At 38.6% G+C, this 12,790-nt stretch overlaps 1 protein-coding gene across 25 annotated transcripts in view; it reads right to left on the bottom strand.

Annotated features, from left to right (window-relative positions):
- NRXN1 (neurexin 1) overlaps positions 1-12,790 on the bottom strand; it is a 740,438-nt gene that overhangs the window by 226,193 nt on the left and 501,455 nt on the right. For all 25 annotated transcript variants that reach the window (XM_059835686.1, XM_059835685.1, XM_059835683.1 and 22 more), the window contains one exon: positions 158-339. In XM_059835686.1, the coding sequence (XP_059691669.1) occupies positions 158-339 (182 nt within the window). The remainder of the gene's footprint in view (positions 1-157; positions 340-12,790) is intronic.

Genomic DNA, 12,790 nt, shown 5'->3' on the forward strand with positions numbered 1-12,790 from the left:
GTACGCTACAAGCCATTATCATTTAGTTCACTATGGACCCTAAAAGGTTCATTAACAAACTGCTGTATTTACATTAAAATAAAATAAATTAAAACCCCACAAATACAAGAACAATCAAGACAAGAAGAAGTATCATGCATTTGTTAATAATACTTACGATATGCAGCTCTAAATAATCTCCGAGCCCAGTAGAACTGTCCACTCGTACCAATACAGCTTCTTTTTGAACGGTACTAAACCCTATTGCCAGTCTGTCTGCACGAGTGCTGGGCCGATCATTAGGAGGCCACGTGTAAGTGATTTGTCCACCACCTTTGCTAAAGATATATGTTGTTCCCGCTGTAAAACAGAAATAAAGATAATTAGCTCACTTACACCACTGCAAACCCACATGGAAATCATATGCTCTACAAAAATCAAGATGTTCTCATCTAGCAAATGGATTCATAGAAACAAACCAGACTATATTTCAACATGAAGGGGTCTTTATCTCTGAAAATTTTGCAGCAAGTGAAATATTAGTGCTTTTTATATAGTGCAATCAACACAGAATATAACATAATTGCATCTGCAGTGACTTAAAATACCATAGCTCAGATTCAGAAATGCATATCTACTCAAGAGAGTTCTTAAGCATATGCTTGAAGAATATGTTTCTGTGATGTGCAGAACAGCAATGAGTTGAGCCAAATGCTTTCCCAAACTGGGCCTATGTGGAGAAGAAATCAAGGAATTCCAGTTATCTCATGACTGACAAAAAAAATGCAGCTCCTTATTTACACAATGAAAACGATACGCGCTGTATGACACGTCATCGTGCCCAGCGAAGCAAGACGTTAACAAATACATTCAGATACGACTTCTACGGATCTGAGGTTTATCAGCTTGTGACAGATGGCGATAACAAATGGAAACATACTTCACTCGTCATGTCAGGACAAAAAGATATCAGTCTACCATCTAAGTAAGCAATGTCTTATTTGCATAATGCTCAATGTATAACTTAGAAGAGTGGAAATCTTTGCACATTATATCCAGCGTGCACTTACAAAATCTAGAATCTCTTTTAAATAAGTGTTGTAATCTAAAACTACTTAGCACTCAGGTGCTTAACTTCATCCCCAGCATATTTCCCCTGAACTAAAACAGCAGCATATCCAGACATTTTCCATTTAAAACTTGTATCCTAACAACAGCATATGGCAGGCAAATCATGCATGCACTCGATCTTCCATTTGCAAAGTCACTACAAGCTGTCCACTTCTTTTCTATGAAGACAGGTTAAAGCTTAGGGAGATATGTCAGCGCATTGTGAATACAGATCTCTAGTTTTACTAGCTGTTCTAAGCAGGCTCACTGCGTGGCTACCCTCGACTTTAGTAAATGCAATTCAGTTTATTCCACCCAATACTCTCACTACATACTTCCCACGTCCACGTAAGGAGATAGAGCATAACAAGGTAATTGCCATTTTCTTACTTTCTTTCAAGATTGACCAAAAATGCTGTGAGCATACAAAAGGATCTAAAATCCCTTCAACATGTAGACTTTTAAAGCCGAAAACAAGAAGGGCTGTATAGTTACACCACTCCTTCAACTACCAGACATCTCAAAATCATACTCCGCTGCTGAGCAAGACTGCTTTGTGTCAGTCTCAAAGCAAAAAGGTCACCTGGTCTTTTTGAAAAGATATCCTATATTTATTTCTAACATCACTTTGCCTTTATGGAATTACGTACCTACTCATTAGCTTCTTCCAGTACCGTCAATCTGTAATATTTTATGCACTGTGCATAGCACTTAAAAAACCGTAAAGCTCATTTTATATCAACACACTTGCAGGATTGCACTGTGCTTCAAATAGATCTCTTGGCTTTTCTCTTGATGGCAAAATACCAACCTGCATGTGTTTTAGGAAAACTTGTCAACTCTCTTTAGCAAAGCTAAACAGAATAACAGATCTGATAGCTAAGGTTTCACTTACGCTCCAGGTGAAATCAGGGTTTATCGTCATTGTAAAGAGTTGAGCAAGAGTGGTGAAGATAGGGGCTGAGCCTTAAAATAGCTTGGTAATGGACGTGGGCAAATAGTGTTTGGTTTAGGAACGTGTGTGACAAGAACCTAATCTCCTGCCGTCCCGCCCTTGCCTTCCTCGTATGCAGTGCTCTGAAATGCACAAAAATCTGTTGCATGCTACTCAGTAATGATGGTTGAATCTCCAGTTCTAGTACATGCCAAAACAAAGATACATGAGACAGGTAATATCACTCTTGAAAGTCCCCAAGTTCTCCCCTTTGCTACTAGTGTTGACTTCAAATCTTGAGCCAATCGAGGAGCGACAGAGTTTGGACCTTCATACATTATCTGTCACATCGGTGCTGTAGTGAAAGGATTTCTTCTGTGCTGATGCAAAACTGAGGGCTTGATCCAAAGCTCATTAAAAACAGTGACAGCCTTTCTGTTGACTTCATAAAATATTGTGTCAGGTCATGAATGAGGTTCTTATAAGTAACAAAAATGAGAAAGCCTAGAAAAAACAACTCCTTACACCTCAATGTCACAGATGAAACTGTTAGCATAGTACATAAGATTTAAGTGGGAGTGCATTATGCTCCTTTTCTTGGTTGTAACAGATGTGTTTACCCAATATAGAAGACAAAGAAAAAGCCTGCCAAGCGATGGTGGAGTCATACTGAATACAATGACCCAGAAGTCTCCAGTTCTGAACAATGAGAGACTCTGTTGTTCTTATTCAGAGTGACTCTTTGTCGTAGTTTTTTGCTAAATACTGCCCTTCACATAAACCAATGAAGAGCAATTCATTCCATTCTGCTGCTGCATTGAAGCCAAGGCCAATGTCAGTAGGGCTGGATAAATCTAACTGTAAATCTTAAACTAGGTAGAATCAACATCAAAGTTAAAAAACTTATCTTTTATCCGTGATAACTGTGGCTTACGGTTTTTTATGGCAAAGCCTTCCCTTCTTTATAACTGTCCATTTTGTAGCTCTTCGAACTAACTGCATGTCTGGTAACAGGCTAATTAATCCATGCTGATGAATACAGATCTGCCTCTGTCTAAGCTGTACAGGGAGTCACGTTCTTTGAATTTCCTGTATTAATTACGAAAAAAATGGGTCGGAAGCCATTTGAGAATAGGTCCTCTAGTGTTTATATTTCAAGAAAGACAAATATAATAATGTAAAATTTATTACTCTGGGATTGATCGCAGCTTATAGTCCGACCTCCCATTAACTACTGAAAGCTAGACACTGAGCAGTTGTTCGAAACCACCCTGCTCACTATCAGTTTTGGATCTGTTACGAAACAGCAGAGGAAGCCTAATTCACTTGCTCCATAAAGGCTTTTATGCTCTCTGACAAACCTTATAATGTCTCTGCCGTTCTTTCAGAACACTCACTAAAAACCAGTCATCTTCCTTCTCTCTTTTAGCTTATGGCACTGTGTTGTTTGGGGTTTATCATCTCAAGAGAATTGAAAGCAGCAGAATTAGAACGTCAAGAATAGCAATGCCATCAGCACAGTACTTTTAAGTAGGCAAGTTTGTAACATGCCAGTTATATCTCTCAGCCGCAGAATTTACTGCATAGATCTTCATGCCTCCATGCATCTACACAATGTTTAGGGAAAATGTCCGTACAGCTCTTGGAAATTCTTAACTGCAAAAGCACGGTTCCTATTGTAACAAACTGCCAGTGGTCAAGACACAGTAATGTTTTTTAATGGCCTGGGTCTTTCAAGTCCTCCTTGTTTGCAAAATTCATCTTTATGAAATAGTGCATTCATTTCAGCACAGCCTGGCAGTGACTCAAGGACATCTGCTTACCTATACAGTATTAAGCAGATAAATATTTTGTTTAGTACCCATTTACTGTATCTATTACTGTGTATGACTGCAAAGCTTTTCAATATTTATTGCTCCGAAATCACATCTGATGTAGTTTAGTAGTTTGCTCAAATCAGCAACAAATCAACAGCTTTCTACCTCCCTCATGTTCATCCCAATTTTGTGTTTAAGATATATTGTACTGAAGGGTAATGTACATAATTCCATTTTCCCCATATAGCATTAGTAATTTAATGTTTATTCTCACATTCACAGATTCTGATTAAGTGAAAGCAATGCTTTGATTCAGCTCTGGACCCCAATGAACTATGATTCCATCACACTCTACAGCTGGAAAACTGAAGACTGAAGCCTGTAAACTTCAATAATGAAAACTATTGGCTGCCTCTTCATTAATAGTAAAGCATTTTTTAACTATTATAAAAAATATGAAGGGTAAGCATTTCTGGTTATAACAAGAAATTACCCAATAATGTAATTTTCTTCCTTCTCTGTGTTATCAGTAGTTTACTTCATTCTGGGCTAGAACGTGAACCCTCTTATTCCCACCAGTAAGTAATTACTTGCATTGACAAACCTGCTGAATCCACTGAGACTATTTGTGCAGGCTGCTGTTAATTACCAAGAGTGAAGAATTTACAATATGAATCTATCTCTCTATATATACATTTGCACAAATATCTATATGGAGGCATTAATCACACTTGCTATGTTCAGGGGAGCATATAAATCTCCATTAGTATTTCTTTTTACATTTTCATCTGTGTATTTTCATCCTGCCCAAGCTGAAGTTCCAGAAAAGTATACAAAATTTCCATACGTAGTTTGGTACAGGTTTTCTAAGGTAAGTAAAAACAGGAATGCTTCAAGTCTGAAACACGATATGCCAGGGGGAGGGAGGGGAGCGTTTGGGAAGAATCAGTTTGGTGTATTAAAAAACAACTCTTCCCCGTGTTTCTTCTCAGACTGTGATGCATTATTAATTATTTACACAGAATAGAGAATATATGCCACAGGGTTGAGGTGAGGAGGGAATGGCCATTAGGGTTAACCATGGGAAGAAGATGGGGAGAGCTGCTGGAAGAAGCATTTCGAACTAAACAGTAGATTCAGTTGAACACTTCCTGAAGGCATCCTGGTAGACTCTCTCCCACTAATCCGGGCAGGAGCCTGAATATGGGTTGTAACTGCTTTGCTGCAACAACGACACCAGGCTTCTCTAAGCATAGTCTACTTAACAGCAGAAGAGGTGTATTGGATGGGGAAAGAGAAGATTTTGAAATGGATCATTGCCTGTAGGTGTCCAAAAAGCTTGAGCCATAGGGCTAAGAATGGAGAAATGTCTCATTTTCTGGCCAGGTTCCTCTTAGACTCGTGGATAATAGGGTCTAGGAGTGCATTTATGATGTTCCTTTGACCACGCTCAGCTTGGCAAACCTTAAAGGGTCATAGTTTTCCTGGAAATTGAGCGCCGCTCAAAACATTTTCTAGTTAGGTCCTTAAACCAATCTGACTGCATGCTCCAACTATGACCATCGCTAGCAGTCTTACCATGCCAGTACATTTGTCAACTGTAAGATCACAAACTGCATAGCATAATTCCTTAGTAATTCCATTAACTCATTGATTGATCTTCCATTCTACCAGAGTAACTGTAAGAAGACTCACTGACCAAACCAGCATTGACAAAGACCGTTGCTGGGTTTTGTTATTAGTATCTTCATTAACGATATGATCTTGCCACTTCAGGTAAAGATGCTGATGAAAATAAAGAGAACAGAAAATGTCTATCTGCCTACTGTCAGCCTTTTGCAGCACCCACCTTTCACTACGCTACAGCTAAGCTCTAAAATTCAATTTTTCTGTAAGAGAGACTAAAGCCACATCATGTTTACAGTGGCTGCTGCTAGCTGAATCTCCAAACTTCCCACACTATCTATCATACTACTGAGGCACCTACACTCTATGTATAGATTAATACTGTGCTGATTGTAATTTAGAAACTGGAGCCTATTTCATAGCACGGGACATGTCTTAAAAGTTATGGTCAAGAAGCTAGTTTCACCCAGACAATAACTAGATGAATATGACCTCAAGCAGCTCAATCATCAGCTGAAGCAATTTGTTAAAATGAGCCAACAAAGCAGTATCCCCAGTACATAAAAGATGCTGAAACAAAAGAGCCTTCACCTCATTGCTGCTGTCTGCTGCCTCTTCCAGTCTATCAACCAGTCAATGCCAGTATTAAACAGGTAGAGATAAGACACAGCCTTCTACATTCCTTGATAAACAGAAACCGCGCTATATAGCTACTATTAATTCAAACACAACTTTACATTGTATTGTAGAATTTCTCTTCCCAAACCACTACAGAGACCCTGATTTGCTCTGTCAGAGCCTACAAGGCTTTTCATTGTGCTACATGCAAGTTTCCACAGAGATCTACAAAACAGTGCTGTGCACGGTTTAGTCTATTCAGCTGTCCCCAAGAGCTGTCTCCAGGTAAAGGTCTAGGTGATAACAGAATAACACAGTCTCAAGTCAAGCTGAGCATCCTGGCCTTTGCAATGACATTTATTGCAGATTCAAGGCAGTAACACAAAAGCAAGGTTTTTTCCTCAGACCACAAGAGTTGCTAAAGGTAGCTTAACCAGCTCAGCGCCACGCTCCCCCTCCAAAGACACACACATGCATGAGCACAAAACAAAAAACAAAACCAGCAAACCAGAAAACCCCTCGTTTCTTACTCCTCCTTTCCTCCAGTCTTTGGCACTGGTATTTGGACAGTACCATGACCTGGTAAATGCGTTGTAGGTGGCACAATAGCATTCTCACTCGTCTAAAATGATCCCTAGGATCTTCCCATAATTTGACTTTCTGGCAACAGGCTCTTGACTAAAAGGAGTGCTCAACCTGACACCACTGGTCATCGGCTCGACTGACAAATGTGCAACTCCACCTTTGGCTTCAGCCACTTCGACGGAAGTATGGTGATTCCAGTTAATTCTCCACATTTGCTGACAACGCAGTGGAATGCTTCTCCATGAACTAGGTCACATCATATCTCTCCCAGTAATGCAAGAGGGAAATGCTTTTTCCATGTGGAGAGGTTGCCCAACTTATTTAAGACCCTTTAAATGTTAAAGGCGCTATACAAATACAAACCCTCCTTGTTTCTGTCTTTGTGCTTTATAGCTCATCGTTCATATTTTACTCTGCATGCCATAACAAAGTGGGGGAAAAAATACTCCATTCCAGTTCCAATTGCTCTTGTAATTTTAATTCCCCACTTTCAAATGTGAAGTCTTATTTTTAGACAGTTTCTCTGTGGGGGATAACCTTATGGAGCCGCACAACATAGCCACTGTCCTTGCTCATCCTCCAATAACTTTTCAATCTAATAGTCAAGTTCAGCCAAATTTGAGAGAGGGCTAGGCAGAAATTTCAAACAAAATTTACTCTTAGCAGTGTAATGAAAATCAGTGACTGTGTAAAAGAGAAATACGTAGAGCTCAACCACTATACTTTTTGCTTGGCAATAGTCTGCAGGGCACTTGGTGGCTGTATATCGGTGGGCCAGTTAATACACTCAGTGTGCTACGCTAGCCAGACAATGGTGCCACACATTTGAAGTGTCTTCAGGAGCTCTGGGAGGAAAAAGCAACAGAAGCTATTGGATTCCTGCAGTAAGAGAGAGTAACATTTGGGAAACAAGGCACCATTCCATAAAAAATCAGGATCCGTTATTTTTGCTGCTTTTGGAACAAAATGTTCATATTTCAAGCCAAAATATATCATATTTATCTACAACGAGGATATCTAGCTCTACTGATTTCAGTAGGGTCACTAAGGGACAAACAACTAAAACTTGTGAGTAACGATGGCTCAACACATGCGTATGCCTGTAAAGGACAACTCTTGTGCAGCTTAGCATCAGTATTACACGCTAGCATCACTCTTACCATCATAAATGACATAGATGGTTAAAATAAAAGTTTCAAAGAATTTAAAGGATTTTCCAGCTGGAGCGATTCTAATATCTTTACTCAAATCAAGTAGCATCTTACATCTCAAATGACCCCATTGATTTAGATTTGATCACTTAACTGGAGTAAAGTACTACTCGGTTTGAGCAGGCACATCAAACTAAGAGCTTTCAATAGTGTTTAAAATGAATATAATTTCGAGAAGGACCTTGGCTAAGCAAGAGCTAGCTAAAAGGACTCCTAAGAGAATGTAGAAATTAGAGTATCTGTTCATGTGACTTATTAACAGAACACGAGTTGGTTTACTGAATGCCAATAGACTTGATAGCATTTAGGCACTGAGTCTGTAAAATTATTTTGATTATATTTGAAACGTTCATGTAAAAAAAGTTCTGGTGTTGATCTCATCAGCATGCTCATTTATACAAAAATGATTATTTATTTTATGAAAGGGTACAGTCTTTTTAAGGCAAATCTGACACAGACTGGTTAAAGAAAATTATTGTTCTTCTCCAGAATCTCTCAGTTTAAAAATTTTATTGGCTGCCTATTACTTATCTTTTTTCCAGTATGGATGGCTGTTCAGAATGAATTTAGAACATTTCTGTATGAAATGTAAGCCAAGTAATTCCCCATTATTGCTTTGCACCTTTATGTAACATAGATGGCTAGAAAATGATGTATTTCTGAAATCAAAGCCTGCTTTAAATGTCATACTGCAGTCAACATGAAACATTTTAATCTATTATAACTCTATTAAAGGTAACAAGGATACAACGTGTCTGCTTCTGAAAGCTTGCCAAAAAGTCAGATGGAAATTAAAAGTCAAATGTCTATAAATACGGGAAGTTTATATTTGTCCTCCAACCTTGTCAACATATAGTTAAAGATAAATTTCTTGAACAGTGTCTACAGAAGAGGAAATTGCGTTGTCGGGAAACACATACGAGAAGGCAATGAGATGAAAAATATTTCTGGACAGATAGAATGTGAAGGCATTATCAGACTGAAATTAGTAAACTCAAGGACTCTTGAAGACAACAGGACTGTTCTGGTCCCCACGCTCTTTACATTAGGAAATGTCAAGGCCCTATATTTCAATTTAATGACTGTTACATTAAATTCCATTAAAATAAATGGACTGCACGTGCACTGATCTGCTTCTTATGGCTTATTAGTTGTGCCAACATAGAAAATGAATGCAGTTAAGGGGCTGGTTAGTTGAAGGGATTTGTAGCAGGATGCAGAAACTAGGACATTAGCTCAAATACTACGCAGGTCGATAGAGACCAAATGTTGTTACCATCTGTTGGTGGCCTACGTGAAATCATTCAGTGGTTCCAGTCCAGGGACCTCACCAACTCAACGGATACCTGGCAAAAGTTAGAAATTCCGTAAGCCAAGTAACTTCAGTCGTTAGAGTTTCCAAGCTTGCTGACTCAACTGGGAGGCCTGTAAGTTGAAGATAAACTGCCTGTGCACCAGGATCTGAACATCTCCCAGAAAAGCAGCTCTGCACAGATGTGCATGTAGGCCAAAAAACAGTAGAAGAAAACCCAAAATTAAATTTTCTCTGTGTAGGCCCACCTAAAGGCAATGTACTTTTCAAAGAAATAATATAATAATTTTTTAAGAGTCATTATTTCATGCAAAACAGAGTGCCTGAAGTTGTGTTTTTAATTCAAGCACCTACAGCGGTATCCTGATTCTCAGAAGTGCTGCAGCATTTCTGGCAACCCTTAAAAATCAAACCCCTATTCTTGAAATGAAGATACAAACATTTGAAATAGCTGGCCTTAAGTTAATTAGTTATGTTAAAACGGATAGGAGGTTGGCTGCAAATGTCTAGTATGCTTCTAGGCTAAAGTCTTTATTTCTTATTAATACAATACTCCAGCTATCCTATCTTGCATTAACTTAGTTATTTTTAAGTGACGTTTATATTATCTTCCTTGCTAAATTGTGCATCTTACCATTTACTCTTGAGAAATTCTGAAATACTCAGAAAGTTCTCAAAAGTAGTAAAAACTTGTCTTAGAAGAAATGCGTAACAGGCTGAAAATAAGAGCACGGCTCACTGCAAGCCTGTTAAATTCATTGAAAAATGATACAAGCACGACGAGGATGTCAGATGCTGGACTAAGATGAGATGCTACCATTACCTGCCGCAGAAAGATGGTACTGGCAACACTGCAACTTACAGAGTTTGCTGAGAGGGAGCTTCTTCTGAAAATAGCAAGTTGTATTACAGACAATGTGCAATGAGGTTTGATATCATTTGTTTGCAACGGTAGGGAAGAGTAAGAAGTTCTGTAGCATACATGCTCCCCTACTAATTACTCAATTACTAATAGTTAGCAGACAAAATAGTGTTGTGGTAGCATTTCTGAACTTTTTCAAGTAGACATACGTGAGCTATAGCTGAAGAAAACCAGAAGGAGCTTAGTTTCTTAGAGATGTTACATCTCGAAATGCAAAAATAGCAACCATTCTTCTTCTAACAAAAATGAAATGAAATGAAAGATATTAAATCTTTGGAAAAACACAGAGCTTAAGCCTCCCTGAAGCACATGGATCCACCATTGAAGCAGCTGTTCAGTTGCTAGAGGCGTCTCAGAGGCAGATCTGGCAAAGGGAAGGACTGATGAGAAGGCTACATATTAACTGCGGTCTTGTAGCATTGTATTGTCTGGCTAACTCCAAGCATGAGCAAGCCCAAAAATTCATGACATTTCATTTCGTTTGATACACAGAGTAAAAACTGATTTTAAAAATCCTTGAATTTTAAAACCAGAGCTAATCTTCACCGCTATTACATGTACTCAAACCTCAGAAAAGGATCAGGTAAAAGAGGAATACGATGTAAAAATATCTGGTTGGTTGGCTCAAGGGAAGCCCAAAAATAAGAACCAGCAAGCAGCTACAAATGTTACTCCACCTGGAAAGATTTCCTAGTGATTTTCCCAAGGACTGATTTTGGGTCATCGACGTTTACTTATGTTAACGAATTTGCACATGAAACAAATAATGTTTAATAGGCGTACACAGATTCAGCTGCATTTGAATCTTTAAGGTTATTAGACCATTATAATAACAGCTAACAGGGGCCAGCCAGGTTGGGCCAATTCACTTCCTTCCTACTTCTTTCTGTTCTACTACATAATAGATTTCCAATTGTGGTCTGGCACAAAAACACTACATGCCTTGTCATTATGATAATTGCTATCATTCTTCTTTGCAAAGTCCTTATGCTGTTGTTTGTAAGCAACAATTCACTGCCAGCTTCAGACGATAAAGGGCTGCAGTGAAAAATAGGCATCTTGTGCTTTTCACTGGTTTACGCAGTTGAGTAATGAGGGAGCACGGTTTAACCACCGAATTCCACAACGGTGTTCGGAGAGAACCTGACAAAACAGTTTTGGGGTGCAAGCTACTCATTCATCTCAACGGGGACTAGCTCAAGTGTCAACTCTGACACTTCATATGCCAGTACTACTAGCTATGACTTAGTTCACCCATGTGTGCAAGAAAGGTGAGCTGTTAGTCACCCTCTGAAGACTAACGCAGCCTAATTAGAGCAGTGATTTTGTGTAGGCCCTTCACTTCCAAAGGTCTGGCTAGAGGAAATTATGATTGCTTTTGTTTTCCTGAAGTGAGGATCAGTCTTCAGTAGTTTGGGAAGCCTTACTGTAATACAGCACTTCACAGTAACATACACAAAGATGTTAAGAACCCTTCAAAACGATAAGTAATACCAATGTATGCGGAAAATTATTCTGTGCAGAAATGTGCTCAGAGAGAACCCATTTTTCAACAAGCATTCATCCAAGTTTGCTAAAAGAAACCAATCCAACCCTATCCAAAAGAGAGCATTCCCCCAGAAAAGAAGGAAAAAACAGTTACTCAAATACACTAAAAACCGGTCTTGCAGAATCAGCTAAGGCATACTAACTTGGAGTTTTGAGGACTCCTGCGCTACAGTATTTCTTTCACAGATTCACATAAAGCATTTCTAGAAACGTTTCTACATCTCACACAAAGGGTAAATCCATTTAAGACACCCAAATATTAAAAAAGTGATTGTATGCTATTTGATTTGAAGTTTGTTAAATTAACTTTTGTAAGTCATAAGGGAAAGGCGGCTCTCCGTCTGTCTTATGAGTGTTTATCTAACGAACATCAATCAGAAATTAAGATTCATTATTTAACTCTAGAAGGTTTTGTTCATATCCTGTTTAGTTCTCAAAGGAAACTACATATTCTTTGCTCACACATGCTGGAGTCTCAATAAGATGGCTGTTCAATGAGAGGCTGGCTTTGTGATGATTTTGCTAGCATTTGTAATAACAATGCAACCTAAACACTGCAGTTAAACCAGAGAGTAGTATTTTTGGAACACCCCGCTGTTCTAAAGTGCATTGTGAATATTAACATATTCTGGTAAATTAGTTTGCACTCATTATCATAAGCAATTACTTACTGTTTAGATGCTGCTGATATTAAATTGGCAAGCAATTTGCAAGAATTAATACATAGCATAAAAAGCTTTTCCACATTCTAACAGTATGAAAAGACAAATGTTTCTAGTAACACAGTCCCTTATATACAGACGTCTCTCTGTATATAAAAATTCTGTGTATCTCTTCCTATCTGGTATCTCTTCTCCAGCAGCAAGTGGATAACTACCTGAGGCTCTGTGACAAACTCTTTATAAACTTTGTTTTGATGCTGTGGAGTAAATCATAAATACCTCAGGCCAAATGCGACAGTAACATCTCATTCGCGCTGAAAGAGAAACCGTTTTCATGCTCGTTTCTGAAAATAATAGTTTAGAAAATACAGTGATGTGAAGTTCAGTTCTTTGCTCTCGAAGCTATTACTTGTTCCCGGTACAGCACTGTCAGATGGCAAGGGTAAATCAACATCCTTGTCCTCAA

This window comes from Gavia stellata, chromosome 2 (assembly GCF_030936135.1).
Source record: "Gavia stellata isolate bGavSte3 chromosome 2, bGavSte3.hap2, whole genome shotgun sequence".
Lineage (NCBI taxonomy): Eukaryota > Metazoa > Chordata > Aves > Gaviiformes > Gaviidae > Gavia > Gavia stellata.